At 41.4% G+C, this 21511-nt stretch overlaps 2 protein-coding genes across 6 annotated transcripts; one reads left to right on the top strand and one right to left on the bottom strand.

Annotated features, from left to right (window-relative positions):
* Positions 1-625: 625 nt before the first annotated feature.
* Positions 626-6800, top strand: smim29 (small integral membrane protein 29). 2 transcript variants are annotated; one of them, XM_058643052.1, is made up of 5 exons: positions 626-793; positions 1287-1590; positions 3886-3911; positions 4035-4140; positions 5262-6800. In XM_058643052.1, exons 2-5 carry the CDS (start codon positions 1480-1482, stop codon positions 5328-5330), a joined length of 312 nt encoding a protein of 103 aa, XP_058499035.1. In that variant the 5' UTR covers positions 626-793; positions 1287-1479; the 3' UTR covers positions 5331-6800. The 2 variants fall into 2 exon arrangements, with proteins under 2 accessions (XP_058499035.1, XP_058499036.1); XM_058643053.1 differs by lacking the exon at positions 626-793 and adding an exon at positions 837-1143.
* Positions 6801-7824: 1024 nt separating this feature from the next.
* On the bottom strand, positions 7825-12656 carry hmga1a (high mobility group AT-hook 1a). 4 transcript variants are annotated; one of them, XM_058643054.1, is made up of 5 exons: positions 12550-12656; positions 11469-11589; positions 10547-10627; positions 9488-9544; positions 7825-8720 (listed from the first exon to the last, which is right to left on the bottom strand). In XM_058643054.1, the coding sequence occupies exons 2-5, from the start codon at positions 11565-11567 to the stop codon at positions 8661-8663; spliced, it is 297 nt and encodes a 98-aa protein (XP_058499037.1). In that variant the 5' UTR covers positions 11568-11589; positions 12550-12656; the 3' UTR covers positions 7825-8660. The 4 variants fall into 4 exon arrangements, with proteins under 4 accessions (XP_058499037.1, XP_058499040.1, XP_058499038.1 ...); XM_058643057.1 differs by having other exon boundaries at positions 11484-11589; XM_058643055.1 differs by lacking the exon at positions 12550-12656 and adding an exon at positions 12296-12400.
* Positions 12657-21511: the final 8855 nt, after the last annotated feature.

The following is a 21511-nucleotide window of genomic DNA, read 5'->3' as shown; positions in this document are numbered from 1 at the left end:
TCAAGGACAACCATATATGCAGTATGTAGGCTTGACCAGTTGCATGAGGAAATTCTAAAACTATCTTAATGGCAAGTTGATGATTCATCTCAATAAACAACTGCCGTTCTCTTTTGAACTGACCACATGAAAATAAAGCATGTTTCATTATTTCTGGATGTTCTCACTAGCACAGACAATCTGGGTGTTTAATCCACAAAGTCCCAATCACAGTTTCAGAAGGTGATGTCACTGCTTTACTGCATTTTCTTTACAGTCACTAGATCCATGGTTCTCAAACTGTGGTATATAATAACTAATAAGAGTCACCTTTTCTTTCCCTCCATCTTAATGTAATTTCACTATACCAGTGTGTGAAGTATCTGAGGAAGAGGATGATGATGAGAGAGCAGATTATTCTATTGGGATAAAATCTGTTTTGAGAACCTAGATTATATTTGTTAACCTAATGTGTTATGGTTGAGAATTTAGCGTGAATATTGTGTTTTTATTGTGAAGGATTCAGACCGGATGTGATGTTGCTGGTTAAAGATTAGCTGTTGGTGATAAATGGTGTCACTTCGAGCTCTCAATATTTTCTCAGATGGCACTTACTATAACATCTCTGAGAACCACTGCACTAGATTACGTTTGTTCACACAGTGTTATGGTTGAGAATTTAGCGTGAACATTGTGCCTTTATTGTGAAGGATTCAGAGCGGAAGTGATGTTGCTGCTTTAAAGAGTAGCCGTTGGTGATGATTGAGGAACCGCATCATAACGTTTTGTCGACAGAGGCGCTGCACGTCGCACAGTGAGTGAATAATTTGTTTTAATTTTAGAAAGTCCTTACCTGACGCTCGTTAAAAACAGCTTCGCGTTGACACAACTAATTTTTTACCCGCAGTTAAACAACTTGTCAGTGTCGGTGTAGTGTTTTCTGGCGCAGCTAACAGTTGCTATGTTATTGTAGCTAGAAATGCTGGCTCATTGGTTCATCGCTGTGAGGAGGTTTTTAACAGTAAAGTTCACATACAGCTGTGTTCCGGAAATTAACAGTTGCACGAGCATATGCGAGCAAAAACGACCGAAGCAGAGACAACGACGACTCGTTAACAAGAGCTATTTGTTTTTTGTTTTTTTATGGAAATGTAATATTAAAATGTAAAGTCATTTTAATAAGATGAGAGGAAACTTTTAATCAAGTGTCTTATCTGCCGCTGTGTGACCTTGCAGCGTTGTCTTCTCCACATTCTCTAGAACTGTGCAACTTCTCTCCATTCCGTGTCCTCTGTGTTCTCCCCCAGGTTTCCCGCTGATTGGTGAGGGCAGTAAATACCATGTGGAAGTCACATGAACGACAAGGATGAGGCACAAACAAGGAGGCAGTTTGAGGAGAGAGACGCTGCACACTGTTTGTCGTAGGGAGGGGGTCTGCTGCTGCTGCTGCTGGTAGAGAACCTCCTACCAGGCTGTGGCCCAGTGTCACACGTTTATGCAATGAACAGCACCACTCCTCCTCCTCCTGCCATCGTCGATGGAGATGTGGCAGTCAGCTATGTATTGGTGCCATTTTTCCTCATCACCATCATTGGTATAGTTGCGGCTGTGGTAAGTTGTGTGTGTGTGTGGGCAAAGTTGCATGTTCCAGTTGAATATCTCTCACTTCCCTTCCAAGTATGTAGGTGAACCTATGGCTTTTACATCCAAAAACATGATTGGCCAACATGTTGGTCTCCATAAAAGTGACCCACTCCTGATTTAAATATGAGGGGCTCGTTCTGTGGTTATGAAATCAACAATTCATACATTCAGACGATTGTACGCTAATAATAGGGGGGCACGATATCGGACTTTTTGCCGATATGTAGGGAGTGCTTGGGCTGATAACCAATACCGATATATACCATCTTTCCTTTTGCCAAACTGCAGAGGTCATTTCGTCTCTCCTGTAGTGACGTTAACATATTTTGCCAGCAAATGTGGATATAAAAGGAAAGGGAAGGATGTAGCAGCTTTATTAGCCAACTATATTAGTCATTCTTCATATTGGTGGATGTTGCCGTGTTTGCCGATATCCAATGATACATTTTGATGATACAAGTCAATATCTGCTGATACCGAAATATATGTAAATAGTATTGACTAAAGTTTGATGATTCACAACCAGAAATTTGCAGTGGTAATCTGCTACCAGACGAAGCCAGCTGTCACTGGTGTCCACTTGTGTGCGCCATGCTTTATTTTCCATCTATCTATTCCATCTGATTTCCTGAAAATGGGAATATAACATACAAAATTGATGTGTTAAATTGAAGAAGACTTGAAACCAGCTAGTGAGACCACAACTCTTCATGAAAATGTTAACCGATGCTATAAATCAAGTGGGAAGTATCATCCCATAGACTTCCATTTAAACTGAGTTCTTTTTGCAACCAGCAGAGTCGCCCCCTGGTGGATATTCAATATATACTGATTAGCATGGCCAGAGAAACCAGAAGACCACATCCACTTTTTATTTATGGTCTATGGTAAGAATTAGTGACATCTAAAGTGGCCTTCACATACCAGAGAGGTTGTTGTTCTTCTTTATTTGCATAGTAAGCGTCCACTTCAATATACGAAAGGCATGGTCTGTGTGTTTGTCTGTTCAGGCTTCTGTAAATAAACATGGCGGTACATGATGGTGGCTTCCTTAGAGCAAGGCTCTTGCCTGTGCTGCATATTAAAAACTTACTCCAAGCTATTGCATGTTACACGTTTACAAACATGCCTTAGATAGTGTATTCAATTTTCTGTCAATAAATCCTCCAAAATGTTACATACTGGACTTTTAAAATGGATATGTGCAGTATAACTCTGAGCCACATGAGGGGGCTTGTCGTTGTCCACCACAATTAGGGTTTTTGCCACAATAAATCACAATTTCAAATGCTGCACCTGATGTACATGCTGCTCGCTCCTTTATTACACCAGACCAGAATACAGCAATGGTTTGTCATCTTAAAAAAAGTGGCTCTTTATATTTAGCATTTGGGAAACACTGTTCTAATGCAAGGGTGTAACAGAAAGGTATCAACTACTTCCAACATGTATCACACCACATGACCATAAATCAATTAGAAAAAAAGCATTTATCAAAGTCTGATTGTGTTCAGTCAGTCAGTCAGTCATCAACTTCCGCTTTATCCTCCACCAGAGGGTCGCGGGGGGTGCTGTGCCAATCTCAGCTACATCGGGCGATAGGCAGGGTACACCCTGGACAGTTTACCAATCCATCGCAGGGCCACACACACACACAGATAGAGACAAACAACCATTCACTCTCACACTCACTCCTATGGTCAATTTAGGGTGTCCAATTTACCTATTCCACACATTGCATGTTTTTGGACTGTGGGAGGAAGCCGGAGAACCCGGAGAGAACCCACGCACACACGGGGAGAACATGCAAACTCCATGCAGAAAGGCCCTTGTTCCAACCGGGGCTCGAACCCGGGTCTTCTCGCTGCAAGGCGAGAGTGCTAACCACTACAACACCGTGTGGCCCGATTGTGTTCAGTGTAAAGTGATAATAGAAAATGTGATAATTGCAAAAATAATGTGATAGGTGCTTTCTCTAAAGAACCTGACATTGAAGCAGGCAAAAACAATGATTTGCTAATTGCACTGTTTCAAATTGCAATTTGAAACTTATATAATTTATATCTGTTGGACTACTTGTAGGCAATTTTTTTTTTATCGGGTAATTGTTTTGTGTGTTTGGTTAATGTGCTGTGTGGGATGAGCTGTGTAATTTTGTTACTACTACTACCATTATTACATTGTAAGAAATGTGCCAGAATTGAAAACCAGAATTGAAAACCCTTTTATACCCAGTTGATTTAATACTCTTATCTGTTACAGGTCATGTATATTCGAAGGAAAAGAAGGTAAGTCTTTATCTACATATTGATTAATCGCACAGTGCCTTTTGTAATGAATGTGATTGCTTTACTTGTGTTTCAGTGTGAGTCGTTTCTTCTCTGTTTCATTTCTGTGATAATGTTCCTCAGAATTGACAGACTTCGTCATCAGCTGTTACCAGTTTACACCTACGATCCCTCAGAGGAGCTACACGAAGCTGAGCAGGAAATGTTGTGGAGAGAAGAGGACACTCGGGTATGATGCACCAGTGCTTTTTAAACCTATGGCATGTTTTTGCTCTCTGGGACTACTTTACCTACTTGGAGAAAATCTGTTATGAAATCAGAAGGAAACGGTTTGAATTGATCTGGCAATTTTAATTTGGTGCTATTATCAGTACAAGATTTGCTCAAACATGCTTGATCTTACTGCAACTGACAACATTTTCTACAACGGGGCATTTCTATTTTTGCTTTCTGTTCATTTGCACCAGTCACACTTAAGCAGTTCCTCAACTTGACACTCTCTTCCTCTTCTACACAGAAATATAGCTATAAATAATTGTAGTATAGTAGAAAGTTGTAACTTCCTGTTTCATATGCAAGTCTGACACAAGAGCAGTTGGTGTTAGAATGTATTAGTTTTTTTTTTAAAACAGAATAATTTATGTTTCATGGAAAGGGGTGTGTGCGTGCAGTTTAGAAACAGATGGACATGTGAAGGTGAAGTAGTGAGAGCTAGATGGAATGAAAAATGTACAGCCCTGCAGTGCCACTGACTGTCCAGCATTACAATCAAACTCTGTGTTTGACCTGTCTGTTTGCCTTTATGTTTTGAAATCCAATTTTAACAACCACTGAGCTGTGAGAGACACTAGGTGGCAGTATTTACCACGGGCAGATTTACAGAGGTTTTAGTCCACAGTTGAGAAAATGTGAAACAGGGAAAACCAGTATATCTTGTTAAGCAGTGCACTGATTTCACATACTTTAACACACTCAATATATATTAGAAATTGGATTTCTTACCCCTGAGGTTTCTACTGCTGCTAATCCATTACACATAAAGTTAAATTCATTTGTGCTGCTTTAAAACCTCATAAGTAACATTCAATTCTGTGCCTGGTTCTAAGGATTACCCACAGACAACTTTGTCAGCTCTACACTTTTCATTTGGACTGTTTCTCGGGCAGAAAGTACTTATAGTGTTTATAGTGACATCTGTGTGACTAATTTCCCATGTTGTTGTTTTTTTTTAAGTCAAATTGACTCTTTATCACAGTCAAAGCAGCATATCATTCATTTTGACTTTTTAGATTATGATGACATTGGTAAAGAAACTGAACTGTGACCTCATTTTACATTTTCTGTCCTCAGATTGTACAAGGTTGGGCAAGAAGTTATCAACAGCGATACCCTCTTCTGGCCAAAGACGTCAGTGCATGACAGTGAACCATGGAGCTGATCATTGTCAGCAGATTGCCTTTCAGCCACAGAGATCTGACATATTCTCTTTTTTTGCTTTTCTTTTCCACTGTCCATCATATCATCTTTGAGCACATCAGCAAGAGACATCTTATTGTTTTTTAGGTTCTGCTGCCAATTCCATGTGCCTAACAGACACTTATTTATTTGAAATTATTTATTCAAACTTTGAGTCACGTCACTGAATACCGCAGTAAGACAAAGCCGAGAAAGGTGGTATGTGTGGAAGGATACAGTTTCCTACATGTGGACTGAACTGTTTACATTTAACTGGTGACACTGTGGCAGGCGGTCATGTTCCTGTATGTACTGATGATATTTTATAGACTTAAGTTTCTGCACAAGGAAAAAAAACAAAACTCATGCTATAAGAGGGTTTGTGATCAATGCCTGGACTGCAGAGGTCGATTGTATCATATATATAAAAAAACAAATTATGTTTTTGATGTAATACTGTTAAATAACATTTGTTGACATGAAACTCTAGAAGATAATTTCCAAAAACAGCTTAACTTCAGTTTTATGTTAAGTTAAAATTAGTTGTCAAAATTAGGTTAGCGTATATTTTCGGTTTCACTCTGACTTTAAAGGTTGAACACAGCCCTTTTGTTTTTGATTTACCCATTGACGATATTCCTCTTTTTTGCATTTTGGCCAAATCCTATGACTCTCATCAAAGGAATGACAAGCCAGTTACAAACGTAAATAGCACCATCCTCCTCCAATCCGCCAGAAATGAGCGGTGACTAGTGCCCCAAATATGTCCTGTCTGAAAGGCATGGCACCAGCATAAATGAATCCCTAACAGGAATCTGTTCAGATGAATTCCATAGGTCTGACTTTAACAAGCACTTTGGAAAGCCTTGCTGTTTTTCCCCTCCTTTGTAAAACTGTAACCTCTCCTTACCTTAATTCTTGGTCATGAATGTAAACCGAACAAATCACAAATTGTAATGGACAGCCAACACTCACGCAGTTCAGGGACACGAGAACACGCTCTGTGGTGCTTCCAGGTCATTTTATACTTTGTTCATTTTCTCTACATCTTTTTAAATTATTGGTATGAAACGTACCATTCCGTTTAATGGTACAAATATTTAATCATAGGACTGGTGAACTTCACACAGAATGCTCTGATGTCATGTTGCACATGTTGGCTGATGTAAATGTTAAAAAGCAACACATTTATGGTGTTTTACTTTGAGTGTTTTGAGAAGACAAATAGAAAGGGTGTTGTGAAAGATGTAAATAAAAAGTTCCTTCTTGAAATGCAACCATGGATGAACACACAACAATACACAAATGACAAAGAAAATTCTCTTTATTGACCATTTCAGATACAAATTGTTGTTGGGCACCATAGAAATATAGACATTGTACATTTATGTGATCCCATCCTATTGAGTTGACAGTATATAAATGAACAGATGCATGATGTGCGGATGTAGAATGACACCGATATTGTCAAGAGTAGTCGGAGGAGAGAAAAAAAAGTGACTGTTGCACGAGTATGGTGAAGGAGGCTGTGTGTGTGTGGAAGACCCGAACACACAATGTCCAACATAACAGTTAATTGGAAAGAGCGCTCAGTCTCAAACATTTGTCCGCGTAAAATGAGAACCAACATTTCAGTGCACCAGAATAAATTTTTTTTTTTTTTTTTTAAAAAAAGGATAAAAACACACCTGCTAATCTACCACAGTCAGCGAACACAGTTGTCAAGCTGACAGGTCTCCCTGACTTGCTTCACACATTAATCAAAAATAATAGAAAAACAAAAAAACGTGCACGAGCCCATACGCATTTGCAGGTGCACACTATCACAAACTTGACATCCAAGTTATTACAGTCAGGAAGTTGCACACACATACACACACACACACACTTGTAATTATAACATCTTTCCATCTCATGCCAGAGGTTACACTTTACAACAGAAAACCAGTTAAATGCAATTATATGGTAAAGTAAGCTGTTGAGTGAGGTATGAAATCCTAGGCCTTGTCTCGCCTGTTTGCAGTTTTCCGGGTTTTTGTAACTGAGGTTGTAGCAGCTTTAGGTGTGTGGAAAAACCCAGTTAAGTGGACTGTGACCGTGGGTTCCCTGACACTTAGAAATACACTGTAGCAGACATACAACACACATGTTGAGAAAGACTAAGAAGCATATTACCGCACTAATAAATGACAGAGGGACCAAACGAGGTGAAGTAGTGAGCGCTAGATGGAATGAAAAACGTACAGCCCTGTTGGGACAGCAGTGCCACCGACTGTCCGGCATTACAATCAAACTGTGTTTGACCTGTCGCAGTTTGCCTTTATGAGTGACTGGAAACTGGGGACCATGAGAAGACAAAGACACTAATGTAACAGCATTTGTAAAAGCTCCCTGAAGAAAACACCGATGCTCTCAGCCTAGAACTCTGCCAACCCTATCTCTAAAAACACACACTATACCAAAAGAGATATGAGTTTTATTATAAAATGAAGCAGCACACAAATGGGAGACCATTTGTTTCTTTTAAATGGTATGTAACCCAGAAGAACACAGTAAAGTCTGATCCAACAATACTGATGACTAATGATACACTTTAACATTTCCCCACTACACAAAAGGACTGAGAAGGATGTTTTGAGGAGCATAACTAAATCTTACTTGTCCTACAGGAAGAGGGTGGTAAAGACAATTCTGCTCTACTGGTGTGACGCGGTGAACGCCTTCATGCAGATTAGACATACTAACGCCATCAGTTACCATGGATTTCCATCCTAAATGCTGAAGCTCAACTCCATCAATGACATGATGCAAAAGTTAACCACTTCACATGAACACAAAAAAGAAAAAAAAGAAACCAAGTATAGGTAAAATTCAACCTTTGTCCAGTAAAAAAAAAAAGAAAAAATCTATAGGCCCTACCATCTCAGATGCGGGTACAACAAATAAGTAACATTAAGCAGAGGAGAATGTCCTACAAACCATCTTTATGGGGAAAAATGGAAATATCCAGGCTACTTAGAGCACACCTTTGTCCAGTATAAAAGACTTGTGATTACATGACATGTAGAGAAAAGGGCTGTTACCTGTCTTGTAATTCTTAGATCTATGCTTGAGCAAGGTCCATCAGTCTATCCAGTGCTGTTGCATGATATATGTACTGTGTTTAACCCTCCTTTTTCACAAAGGGGGCTTTGTCGTGAACAGTGGTCATGTGGTGGCACTGGTGTTGGAGATACAGCCCAGTTCTGGTTAACAGTAAGTCAGTATGTTGAGTGAGGTAGCATGCGTTGTGAATTACTGGTCCTCTTCCTCTTCCTCCTCAGATGATTCCTGGGATGCTTTCTCTTCCCTCTCCTACAGCAGAAGGAAAAAAAACAAACATCAAGACACCGAATCCCAACTGCCTCGAGTGCCATCATTGTTCAACAACATCTGCCTTTGATTCATGTCTCAAACGTGACTAATTGTTTTTAATAATCCCACTCCAAGTATCATCATAACAAATATGCTTAGCATACTATTGTGGCACTAAGAACTCCCAGGGAAGGGTAAGACATCTGGAGTGAAAAGTGATTCATATGAGGGTGAGTCACAGTGAGGCATCCTGCTTCTTTTTTTTGCTCTATTTCCTCCCGACACTCCGTTGCCAAAGATGTTCATTCATAAAAATGTTAGAAGGGTAAGTTTGTGTCATTCCTTTCTATGACTAATGTAGCTCAGACTACTTTGAAGCACACGCCCTGACCACATGTGCACGTGACAAAATGTTACTACGAGACCACAATTTGTTCTGAGATTACACTCACATTTGTGCCGGCTAAAAATGGGTCTGTTGCCCTATTTTCACTGTCAAAAATATAGAATGGCTTCCTCTTCCGTTAGGGAATCAGTCACATGGGTCAGATATGATTTTTTAACGCCAACATGTTGGAACTTTGTGCGACGACAAGAACAAAAACCAAAATAGCCGCGGTGACTACAAATGAGGGAGTAGGCAGGCAATGGAATTAGGAAAATGCAATTTTGCCCCGCAGGCAGCCATACCAATCATAATTAAGTTGGAAGAGGAATGGTGTAGCACTGATGGTGCACTGTTTGTGCAGCATTAGTGTAGATCTTACCTCCTTCTTAGGTCTTCCCCTGCGTTTCCCCACTGCAGACGGGGCTGCCGACGCCTTCTGTGAACAATAGCAGAGTGAATGAGCACTGTGGTCCAATCATGCAATTTGTATTGAATCTGAAACGGCTCAGAATTTGAAAAAATAAAATAAAAATGGGCTGTTTTGAGGAGTCAACCGGTGCAAAAACACTGGTGTAAACAATCCTCATTTCCTCTGCCTCTAGCTGCCTGCAGATGGCAGTATTACCTCTGCAATAAGACAGATGGAAAAGGGGGCACTGAGTTCATTGGCTATTATCTGGAAGGCCGACAGGAACTGCACACAGGGCACTCCAGTTCGCTGGCCACCTGGTCTGAGGCTCAGAGACAGCTGGTGGAACTGAGCAGAGACACAAACCCTCTGCAGCTCAGCCCTCGCTCCTAAAACTATATCATACATGCTCCTACACACACACACACAGACTTCACTCTGCCTCTCTCTGCCTTTCCCCATACATTGTAGTGAAGACGAGAACGCACAGGAGAGCTGGAGGGTTGGGGCGAGGGAGAAAAATCAGTTGTTGCTATGGAGACGACAGGCAGAGAAGAACTAGGACTGTGTGCTGGGTGGGGGTGGAGGGGGCGCTTAGTGTCAGCTTGGAAACAGTATTGCGGCCTCTGCACCTGCACCGCACTGTGCAAGCTGCAGGAAGCTGGAGGACAGGAAGTACAGACTGAGCATCACTTTTAAAAAAAAAGAAAAAAAGAGAAAAAAGTAAGGCAGTAAACCAAGGTCTTTACAATGGGAAACCCAAGCCAAGCTATTTCTGACACCATGATGTGGGGGGAGCAGCAGACTAATATCATAAGAGCAGGACATCCTTGTCAGAGGTGGAGGTTAGCTACCGTTAAAAGTTTCTTAACATCAGGGGTTAGAAAAAGGAAACGCTTGCGAGAAATGACGGGGCGATAAACTGCATGTGCAGTGTCTGTGTGCAAGTCATCCGGGTTTTTTGGAGCTGCTGCTGAAACGGTGTCTTTTTGGCGAGTGAAAACAAGCCTGCAGACAGCACCGACTTACTTTGCCCTTAGTGGCGGTCTTGTTTTTGCTGCCCTTTGGTCGTCCTCTGGGCCTCTTTGGAGTCGGGGACCCACTTGGTTCCTGGTAATCCAAGACAATCAGAACTAGTGTTAGAACAGAAAAACCACATGCAACTGTATATTTTTCTTAATTTGCATACAGTTCGTCTTCTCATGGAGTAAATCTGACATGAATTAACTTCTACAGTTGGACATAATCACATTTCAGGGCTAGTACAAAGGCTGCAGAAATAAAACATGACCCCATGAAATGTCCATAAAGGACAAATGTAAACAAACATGGTGCTGGGGGGGATTACCATCGACACAGACATGCGTGGTTGTTTTAAAGCATGAGGGGAGACATCTTACTCATATGATAATGTGTGGCCGTGAGTCATCTCATGGCACACTTGTCTCCTGTTGCATTTTTTAGCTTGTTTACAACTGCGCCCCGTAACGACCGCGGCATCCGATACCGACACAGAGTGACAGCTATACGAGCCAGCGTGCACTCATCCTCCATGTCATCCATTACATGACGAGCAGATGTATGTCGTGGGGAGAGGAAGAGAGGGGGGGAGGGGGTTAAACCGGTTTAAAGGGTGTTGGGTTACAGGTTGCTGATGAACCTGTGAGTGGCCCAGGAAGTTTGTTGTAGTTGTCTGCACTGCAGCAAAGATAAGGGGGGGTGAGCGGATGGTCATGGGGGCCTGGTTGCAGTCATATCTCAGGTCTTGATTTCAGCACAGGAGGCATCTTTATCCACCTGAGCTGGAACAGATGCTCCTGGCTCTTCAGCCACACTTAAACCCAGTTTGTTTTCACTCACAGGTTCGGGGGGGGGGGGGGGGGGGGGGGGGGGGTCACACAATACACACACCTTTCAGTCACACGTATGGAATAAAAGTGGCTTTACTTACGTCAGTGGTTTTTACCTGGGGCTGCTTACGGGGTCTTCCACGCCCCCTCTTCTCTGTAGCCTCCTTCTCCTTAGGTGAGCCTGTCCCCTTGTCGCTCATGTTTGCTTTGCTTTTTCAAAACCTACACACGGGAGGAGGAGGAGGGGGATAAATCACAACGCTTACTGCAAGGCGAGGCGCCGAGTTCATTCACACACACATATATACACACATAAAACAGAAACAGCCAGGATATTAAACCCGCTGAGCTCGAGGTCAAACCAGAAAGGACCGGACTAGCCACGCACCGGTAACGCGTTTAAACCACGATTAATCCGCGCTTTAACTTCCAGCCTCAGCTAGCGGTAATATTTACAATCCGCCGTCGCCGAGAGTGACGAACGTGCACAACACCGATGAACCCGACGCTCCCTTCCACACACCGACCATGTTTAAAGAGAGGCCCAGCGGCAGCGAGCTGGACTTGTGACCAACAGTCGGGCCTGAAACTATCTCAGCATGTCTGCACGCCGGAACACACACACACATATCTCTCTCTCACACACACACACATACACAATAGCTGTGGTGTGTTCGGCGGGATTCACAGACTAAACCCGTCGGCAAAAAAAATTTAAAAAAAAATACTCGCCTGCGCGTTTTATTCATATGCAGAGAAGACGCAGATGCGAGTGAAGCGGCGGCTGAAACAGAGGAAAATACCCCGGGCCAGAGCAACAAAAGACGGCTTCACATTTGAAGCGTGCAGCCTCCTCTGCTCTGCTCTGCTCTGCTCTCTGCTGTAAAACCATTTAAAAAAATGCATGCAAAAACTTTCCGGCACTCACCTTTCTTTATTTATTTAAATCACGCGGAAATAAAGAACCGTATAGTCTCAAACGTGAGAGGAATTGTCCCCTTAAAGACGGACTGTGTGTCTGGTTTGTACCCGGTTAAAAAAGAGCCTTGCGCCGATCTATAGGCTACAGCTTTTATTCAGCCCGCCCCTTTAAAATCCCTACTCATGCAGCGTTTACAAAATTAGAAAACATTGAGGGGAAAATAAACAAATAATAAATATATAAAAAAATGTTTTATTTACCAGCAGGTTGAGCAGCTTATTCCAACGGCGTCCTATAAATAGCACGTGCGTCTCGTCTCTCGCAGATAAAGGGGAAAAAGGCGCCAGCCAGGAGGAGTTTTGGGGGAATTTAAAGAGCCGCCCTCATGGGAGCCGAAAACCGGAGGGCGGAGTTATGATAAATAAGCCACCAGCACTACGAGAGGAGCCCAACCCCCTCCACCTTCCTCCTCCTCCTCCTCCTGAATCCTTTCTGTTGCCCAAGTTTCATCCCCAAAACACCAGGAACATCACGTGTGAAAGTGTATGGACATACACTTTCTGCAAAACAATAAAATTGCATTAAATGAAGAGTCGACTTTGTTGATCTCACACCAGGGAAATTCACCTGTTACAGCAGCACAAATATCCAGTAACAGTACCGCTCGTACATATCAGGGAAAACTTAAACAGGATCCAAAAACCATAAATATCACACACATGCTTCATTCATCACAAGCTGTATAGAGACACACGTGCCGGTGATGTCATGTGACCAGAATGTGAGCGACTGTGTGGATTTATTGGAAGATAAATGAAGAAAAATAGCAAAACAGACAGGTGTCATTTTGGTATTGGTTCATACTCGAGGCGGTGATATCACTATCAAGAGCATACAAGTTGTATGAGTCAAGCCTTTGTGGCAAATACAAAAGGGGGTTTGAACAAGCAATGATACAAATATAAGAGTGTATAAAAAAAATACAAATACAACAACAGGAATAATACCAGACAAAGCAATATCAAATGTTAAGAAATGACTTAACAATACTTACTAAAGTGAAACTGCAGTATATGATATACACCTTTCACTTTGGTACGTAAACATGTGATTATTGCACAGATTATAAACAGAAGCAGAGGCAGGATGTGAGGAATAGTGCACAAATACAAGTTTGTGGTTTAAATGTGTGTGTGTGTGTGTGTGTGCGCTTGTATTTACGTCTTTGTGAGGTCCAAAAAAATGTACAAACCAACTTTAAAATGTTTCTCAGGGTTAAGACCTGGTTATGGGGTTAGGGTCAGAATTGGGTTTAGGTTCAGATAAGGCACTTGGTTGTGATAGTTAAAGTTAGGGTAAGGGGCTTTAGAATGCATTATGTCTCCCATGTGTCCGACCTCAGATATAAAAACAAGTTTGTGTGTGTGGTATAAATAAATAAGTGTATGTACTCACACATCATAGAGATGGTGAGTAAGAATGTATTGCACATAGTTTTTTTTTCCATCCACCCCTGTTCAGTGTCCAGTGTGTATGAATTAGCGACATCTAATGGTGAGACTGCAGATTGCAACAAACTGAGGATTTCTCTGCTCATTCAATCCCACACACACACACACACACACACACACACACACACACACACACACACACGCACACACAAAATAAATATCAATCATTTCTAACTCACAAGGACACTTACTTACTTACTTGCTGGTCCACTGCTGCCTTGTTTGGTAAGTAGGTGTCACTTAAATAAATGTGATGGAACAAAATAACAAACTTGAAGCAGTGGATCGTCAACAACTCCTGTGTGCTGTGATGTAAAATTGCTGATTTTCTACTGTGGACTTTGGTGCGGCAGAGTGAGTGAGTGAACAGGATAAATTGGCAAAACTATTCTCAAGATGTTAGTTTGTAAAAAACATAAACATGGTTTTCTTGTTTTAAGTGAAGGTCAGTGTCTATAAAAAGACTCAGGCTATAGCAGCACATTGGTGCTGCTGACTGTGTCAGTGTGTCATATTTTAATCATCTCCGATGGCGGTGGAAAGTGCACCACCCTTTTGTCGTAAAGCAGTGCAGCAGTAACACAATGTGAAAATCATTCTGCACATTTTTAAAGTATACAATATACATACACATGAATATGTCGGTATGATAATCAGATATATGTTATATTGTGTTAATATTTGAGCATTTTATAGATTGTCATTTGTTAATATAATTTACTCTCTCTCACACACACACATTATATACCTTTTACTTTATTATTTGATCACAAATGTGACTGGATACTGTCTTTGACTCAGTAAAACATTGTTCCTTCTATCTGTGAATTTAAATGATTACTGTCAAATCGGTGCTTTCTCTTACACTGTGTATTAAAACACATTGTTGTGCTGTAGTTAATGAATCAATATTAAGCAGAAACTCTGTCACAGATGGCTTGTTATTTCTATGAGATGCAACGAAGCAAACCAAGATCATTTTCCCAAAGGGAATAAAAAATAAGAGCGATTGAAAAAAATAGGTTGGTAAAATTATTCTATTGTTTAGCTTTCCTCTCCTAACAATTGTCTCATGACCCCGTATTTTGTGACCCCTTTGTGACCCTTTTATCCAGATTGTTTTTATTTGTATAGTTTGTGACGGGCTGCTTGTTTCAGATTAAAATTCTTACTTGTCAAAGTTTAATTTACAATTTGGCACATCTGTCTTATTTTGGCTCATGGCACATTTTGTTTTCGCTAAGGCTTTAATTATTTTTGAAATGTTTTCAGAAAGAAAAACATTGTGTTTAATTTTTTTTTTATTACTGTGTGGATGAGTGGAACATTCGGTATCAACAGGGGAAAACAAACAAAAAAAAAAATCACTTAAAATAAACCATTTCTCAAGCAAATAAAGATTTCCCTGTCAAGTGCTCTCTTGAAATGGCTGCACAGTTGTTTAATTTTTGATGCCTCTGCAGGACAGACACATAAAATGGAGTCTGTGTAGTGTGTGTGACTTCAGGGTGTATAAGTTATATCAGTGGAAGTTACTCCATAATAAGAGTGTGAAAGTACTGAGTTGTTTTAAAGAGACAACATGTCCTTGCAAGTAATTTATATAATTGTCTGCCACTTATTGAGATTACATTTTCACACTGAGCCAAGAAAGGAACATTAAAATGACAGTCATGAAAGACAACTATCACATGTCATGAAATAAATCAAATAAAAATATCCAGTCAATATGTGATTAAAATAAAAGAAGAAAAGAAGAAAAGAAGGCCCAATATTAAGAAACAAGTACAGCAAAACTCTGTAACTGTGCTGTTTTCTCTATCCTTTGAAATTGACCGATGCCAAAGTGGTTGGTGTGACTCTGCTAGTATTTTAAATAGATAAACATCTGATGTCTGTTACGTGGGTGTGGTGAATACAGGGGAGACGATGTGAGGTGGTGAAGAAACTGCTGCAAACTGTGCTCTAATCAAACCACCTACTGCTGCTTTCACACGCGGGTTTCTGATGTAAATGAAGTGCCCATCTGGAGCCGACGGCTCGTCAGCCCTGCAACTGAAAACAGATACTGAGAACACAGAAGAAGAGTGACACGAGTGCGGCCGAGACAGGCACCGTGCTCCTCTCTGTCTCACCTCTCCATTGTGTGTGTGTGTGTGTGTGTGTGTATGAAATGCCTTGATACACACAGTATAACACACTCTGACTTACTTTCTCATCCCAAAACCATTGTCATGTGCAAAAACAGCACGCACTAGATATCAGCGCACTGTACGTACATGATGAGAGGAGTGGGAGTTTGGGTGAGAGGGGATTGGACAGGGCATGAATGGAGAGAGCGCTTTTCTCAATGAGTCCAATGTTCTGCTCAGCATGTGCTTGCCTTGCCTTGCATGCCCCAACCCCCCCCCCCCCCCCCCCCCGCCACCCCCTTCCCTCCTCATTTCTCACTCTATTCACTTCCTTCCTCTCTGTCTTCCACAACTACTTCAGCCCCATCCCCCACACCCTCACACATCTCTGCCATACCCAGCCCCGCACTGTGTGGATGGAGACAGGACAGGGCGGTTAATAGGTCCACTCTGTGTGTGTGTGTGTGAAAGGAATGTTGTCCCTCTCAGTCACTGGCAACACTTAAAGACTGATGAGGGAATTGGATAGTGTGACTGATCAGTGATGATACAAAACAAAGCAACACATTTTGCATTTGAGTTGTAAAAAAAAAACCAACAACCCCAAAACAGTTGTGCGCAAAATAAATCTGTGCAGATATTAGAAATAATAGATTTTTAAGCTTCACTTAAAACACTTTCTGGTATTTATTCTCCATCTCCACTGACAGAAAAGTGGAGGAAAAAGTTATAGACACATAAAGTAATACACTTTAGCAGCACCTAACATCTCCCAAAAGAATCATTATAGTTGATTCGGTGCATTTTTTAAGCAAAAAGCTGAACACCTAAACTTAAAAAAGTTGGATTTTTAAGGCCTTTTGAATGAAACTGTATTAGTTTTAGATGGACGATGGGTGAAACTAATAAACAGACAGCATATGCTCGATTTCAGAGGTCCCCAACAATATGGAAATGTGAAAAAAGCTGCAAGGAACTGAATATTATCACTGAACATGATAATGTAATAATGGTCTTTTTTATATACTTGAATGATATTGACTCAAAAGATTTATTTTTATTTTTGTTGTTGTTGTTGTTGTATGCTATATACTTGTATTGTAATGCGGATGTCCTTGGAAAAGAAATGTTCTCTTAAGGGAATAAACACACTTATGAACGAAAGACTGAACATTAGTATTGTGCAAATTGATTTTTCGTTTTATACTGTAATAAAATGACCACATCTTCACCGGAAGCACATGTACAGTATATAATTCACACATATAGGAATACAGCAAAAAAAAAGTTTGAGTTTAAAAGTGATTCAAATGTTGCGGGAGACCGACTTCTCCATATCAGACGCCGCCGTCTTCAGAGGACGTCTCCTGGCTCATGAACTCTGCAGCAGCTCAGTGCAGACAGAATCCTATTAACCATGGGATTGGTGGTGATGGTGAGGGAGAGGGGGGGGGGGGGTGTATGTGTGTGTATGTCTGCTTGGCCCACTTTGGCATGCTTATCCCTCCCCCCACCTATGTCCTTCTGTCCCCCTCCCCTCCTCCTCCTCCTCTTCCTATATGCTCATCCGTCTTCCCTCTCTCGCTCAGTCTAGAAATCCATTTTTAGGTGCAGTGTAAACCACAGGAGTGCTGCAGCCAAACCAACTAACAGATGTGGACATAACATCCTATTCCTGCCTGTGCTTGGGTTTCCCCCTGCTTGTGCTGCTGCTGTTGGCCCTGGATGAGCCTGAACATGACTAACACACACACACACACACACACACACACCTCCTCCTCCACCCCCTCCCGTAGAGAAGACGGAGGGAAAAACACAAGGGAGAGAGAAGTCAGAGAGAGAGGGACAGAGAGAAAATCCACTGGGAGGAGAGAGGAAAAGTGTGGGAGCAGTTGAAAGGCAAGGTGGGAGGAGATGGGAATATGTGTGTGGGTGTCTTTTATACTTGTGTGAGGGGGCGGATGGAGGTTAGTGGGCGGGGGATGGGGTCCTGCTGATTCAGTCTCTGCTCATGAGTAGTATCTGACTCACACAAACACAGGAAGTAGCGCGTGCTGCTTGTTTAGTGAACTGTACTGTATTTATGCGATACTTGTGCATGCAGGAAATAATGGGACTTCTTATGCTACCTAATTTCACCTCCGCACGTCGGTCAGTGAGTCAACACTCAGCGCTCTCTCCTTCTCAAATAGTTTCATTTCCACATCCTGAGAGTTTTGGACAGAGATCCAGTGGGTGCATCAGTCATACTGTGACTCAAGCCTGTGAAATGTATAAGGGTGAAAGCAGAGCCATATTTAAAACTTCTGCTCCTCTGGCAACAGAAGCCTCAACATGCCGATGCATTATGCTTTATTTGTTTTATGTGTCATCCTGAGTAAATCACTCAGCTTTCAATCTTTAATTGATTCTTCTGATTCTTTTCATTATTGTTAATAAATTCCCAGGTGTCATGTACACACTAGAGCTTTGGCATTACAAAATAGTCAAGGCACACACACACACACACATGAAATCAATTCATCCCTGAAGGCAAGCTCTCGATGCCTGGTGCTCCTACAGAGACGTTAGACATTAGTATTAATGAACTAAAACAACTGCCAACCTTTTTGATAATCAGTTGCAGGGTTGTTTTTTTTTAAACATAAATTAAAACAAATTCTTAGATTTCAGCATTTTATATGTCAATAATAGGCTTGGGGAACATCTTATGCCTGAATGAACTAATCAAGGAACTAATCAGCAGATCCAAATAAGCGTTAGATGCAGCCTTACTTTAACGTTGTACATTATATAAATATGTTATGTCCATATATATATCTATATATATATAGATATATATATATATATATATAAACCACACACACTGCCCTTCTATAGTTTTTACTGCAGTATTAAAGACAAATATTTCATGTCTTACAGATTATGTAAGGTACTTACAGATGTATTATTAATGAAGTGAGTGTTTTTAATCATAGTTGACAGGTGGCAGGATTTCTTCTTCACCAGCAGGTGGCAGAAGCAGATTAGGTTTGAGTAAGTCATACTGAGGCCAAATGACATCTTTGGGAAAGGACGCCCTCTTCTGGACGTACTCATACATGACTAGTGCTTGTGCACTGAGTAAGGCTATATAATGTATGTTGAACATGCTTATTTACACATCAGAGGAAAAACAAAAGACTTTCTTTCTTCTTTTTACCTTTTACCTTCAGCTGCTATGAGTTGATGTTCTCTAGAGATTTGCTTCTTCAAACACACCTCGGCACACACTCGCTGCACGAGAGCTGAGGTGATGAAGTCACACATTAGTGATGAAGACCAGCAGAGGGTAGTCTTCCTCCGAGAAAAACAACCCACTCAGCACTGATGCCTCACCTTATGGCCAGTCACACAGGAATGAAGAGACAATGCAGCACAAAAGCATAAGCTATGCAGAGACCCACTGTGGGGATGAAAGCACGGAGCAAAGTTTTGTGGTGTGATTTAACGCTCGTCCTCTACAAATGACAATCAGATGCAGAAGAATTAACGAACGACTTAATTCATCTGACCCTGATTAGGTCTAAATCCAACTAAAGCGAAGGAGCACTGGCACTCTGACAGATGAGCGTATGTTTGTGGCGGTTGTAGACGAGAGTCACCTTGGTGATGGTGCATCTGGAGTTTTAGAATTCATGCTTCCCCACTCTTGTCTTACCTGATTGATCAAAAGGGAAGAGGCCGGTGTGCCTATTTTGGGCCCGTCACATCCCTGTGTGGCAGCTGGAGTCCTGAGAGAAAGCGGCTGACCTGAGCTATATCTGGGCTGGTTACTCACAGAGGCCCAGATATAGCAGGTTTATATACAGGTTTTTATTTATTTTTTTCATTTATTTCCATGGGGAAGGAATTGAGTGCAGACTCTCTGCTGCAGAGTGCTGGTGTGATGACCATTACAACAAATAAGAGCCCGGTCATACAGTTGGGGATAAAAGGTTTACAAATGCCTCCAGAAAAAAGGCACCAGGCAAAGTTTGGCCACGTTAACATTTGTCTTATTGATTATGTTTTGATTGGCATTTCCTTGTTAGGAAACATGGAAAGTTTTCCACTCACGTTTACACAATCTGTGTGAATAAACAGGCCAGACAGTGGCATATTAGGAAACTCGCCAAAAACCTGTTTAGCCTATTCTGTTTTCTACACAGCCTGAGGACTACAATTTGATTTAAAGGAGTACTCCTGCAATTTGATATTTCACTGTAAGTCTGCAGACTCACAGGAGACAGATGAAAAAACAAAAAAACAAAACAATGGTCGACATTGAAGTAGAAAGACGTGGAGTCTTTAGAAAGCGTCAGGCTCCAAAACATCCCACACTCGCCACAATCTAATGGTGCTTTTCCACTACCTGGTCCCACCTTGCCTCTGCCCGGCATGGCGTGGTTTGACTCTACGCGGTTTGGTATGGTTTTCCATTACAACATAATGCCTCCTTAATGTGGGCGGGGTCATCACGGCACGGCTGCATGAAACTGCCGTGACTTTGTTTTACACACTACAGACTAGTGACTAGTAACTAGAAACTTGTAAAGCAGCTGTTGAGTCAGTTCATGAAAGATTTGTTCAGTACTTCCAGTATGACAGGAGCACAGACACTGTACTGAAATACAGCGGCAGGGTTTGTGATGCAGCTCGCCGCTCGCAGGCTTTCAGCAGTGCTGTCGCTAAATACACCAGACTCCTCTGTTAAATTATGTGATTTTAGACATTTCCTTGGTAAATGTCGGAGATTAAGTATGTTTTCAGGATTTTTAAGTATTTTTAACTGATCTGCAGTTCGGCATTGTTCCGTTTGATTCTTGTGTCGGACGCTCATGACTTCCAGTGACGACACTCTGACCAATAAGTAGCCGGTAGGCTGACGACGTCACGCATATGATTTGCTCAGCTCACCTTTGCTCAGCTCACCTTGGTGACACGGGACTTTGGTTAAAAAGGCCATTTATTGCAAAGATTAAGTTAAACATGAACATTTTTTGGTTACAAAAGGCATTATGAAAGTGAATTCATCATGTTACAGACTAACCCACACAGCACAGTCATCTGACAGCCATGTGACATTGACTTTAACTGGTCGTGTGTTAGTGCCTGCAGTAGTAGTAGTTTCAAAATAAAGTTTATATTACATCATCATATTACTTGATGATGTAATATATTACTTGGTGATCAAACACCTGCACTGATATGAATAAACTGCTTGTTAACAGCAGCTTAACGGTTTTCAACCATGCACACAGCGAGGCGGAGTAGTGCTCATGATAAGTGAACTGAACTTTTCAAATGCTCAAATGAAAGACAACTAATTCACTCACACGAACGATGGACAGTTTAAAAGATTCATGCAACATAATCAGAGACATTAGTCTTTGGATTTCATGTATTTGTCTTTGTAGTGACAACCTGGCACTCGCATTACCCACAATGCAATCCAATATTCAATCTTTAGGTCAGGTGGACTGAAACCAGACTCTGTGATTGTGTTGTCAGAGACAAGGACTCTGTCCAATTTACAGGCCAGTGTCTCACACTCTCTC

The sequence above is a fragment of the Solea solea genome, chromosome 11, assembly GCF_958295425.1.
Source record: "Solea solea chromosome 11, fSolSol10.1, whole genome shotgun sequence".
Classification (NCBI taxonomy): domain Eukaryota; kingdom Metazoa; phylum Chordata; class Actinopteri; order Pleuronectiformes; family Soleidae; genus Solea; species Solea solea.
Note: the sequence above shows the minus strand (reverse complement) of the source record. Positions and strands in the feature narration are given on the sequence as shown.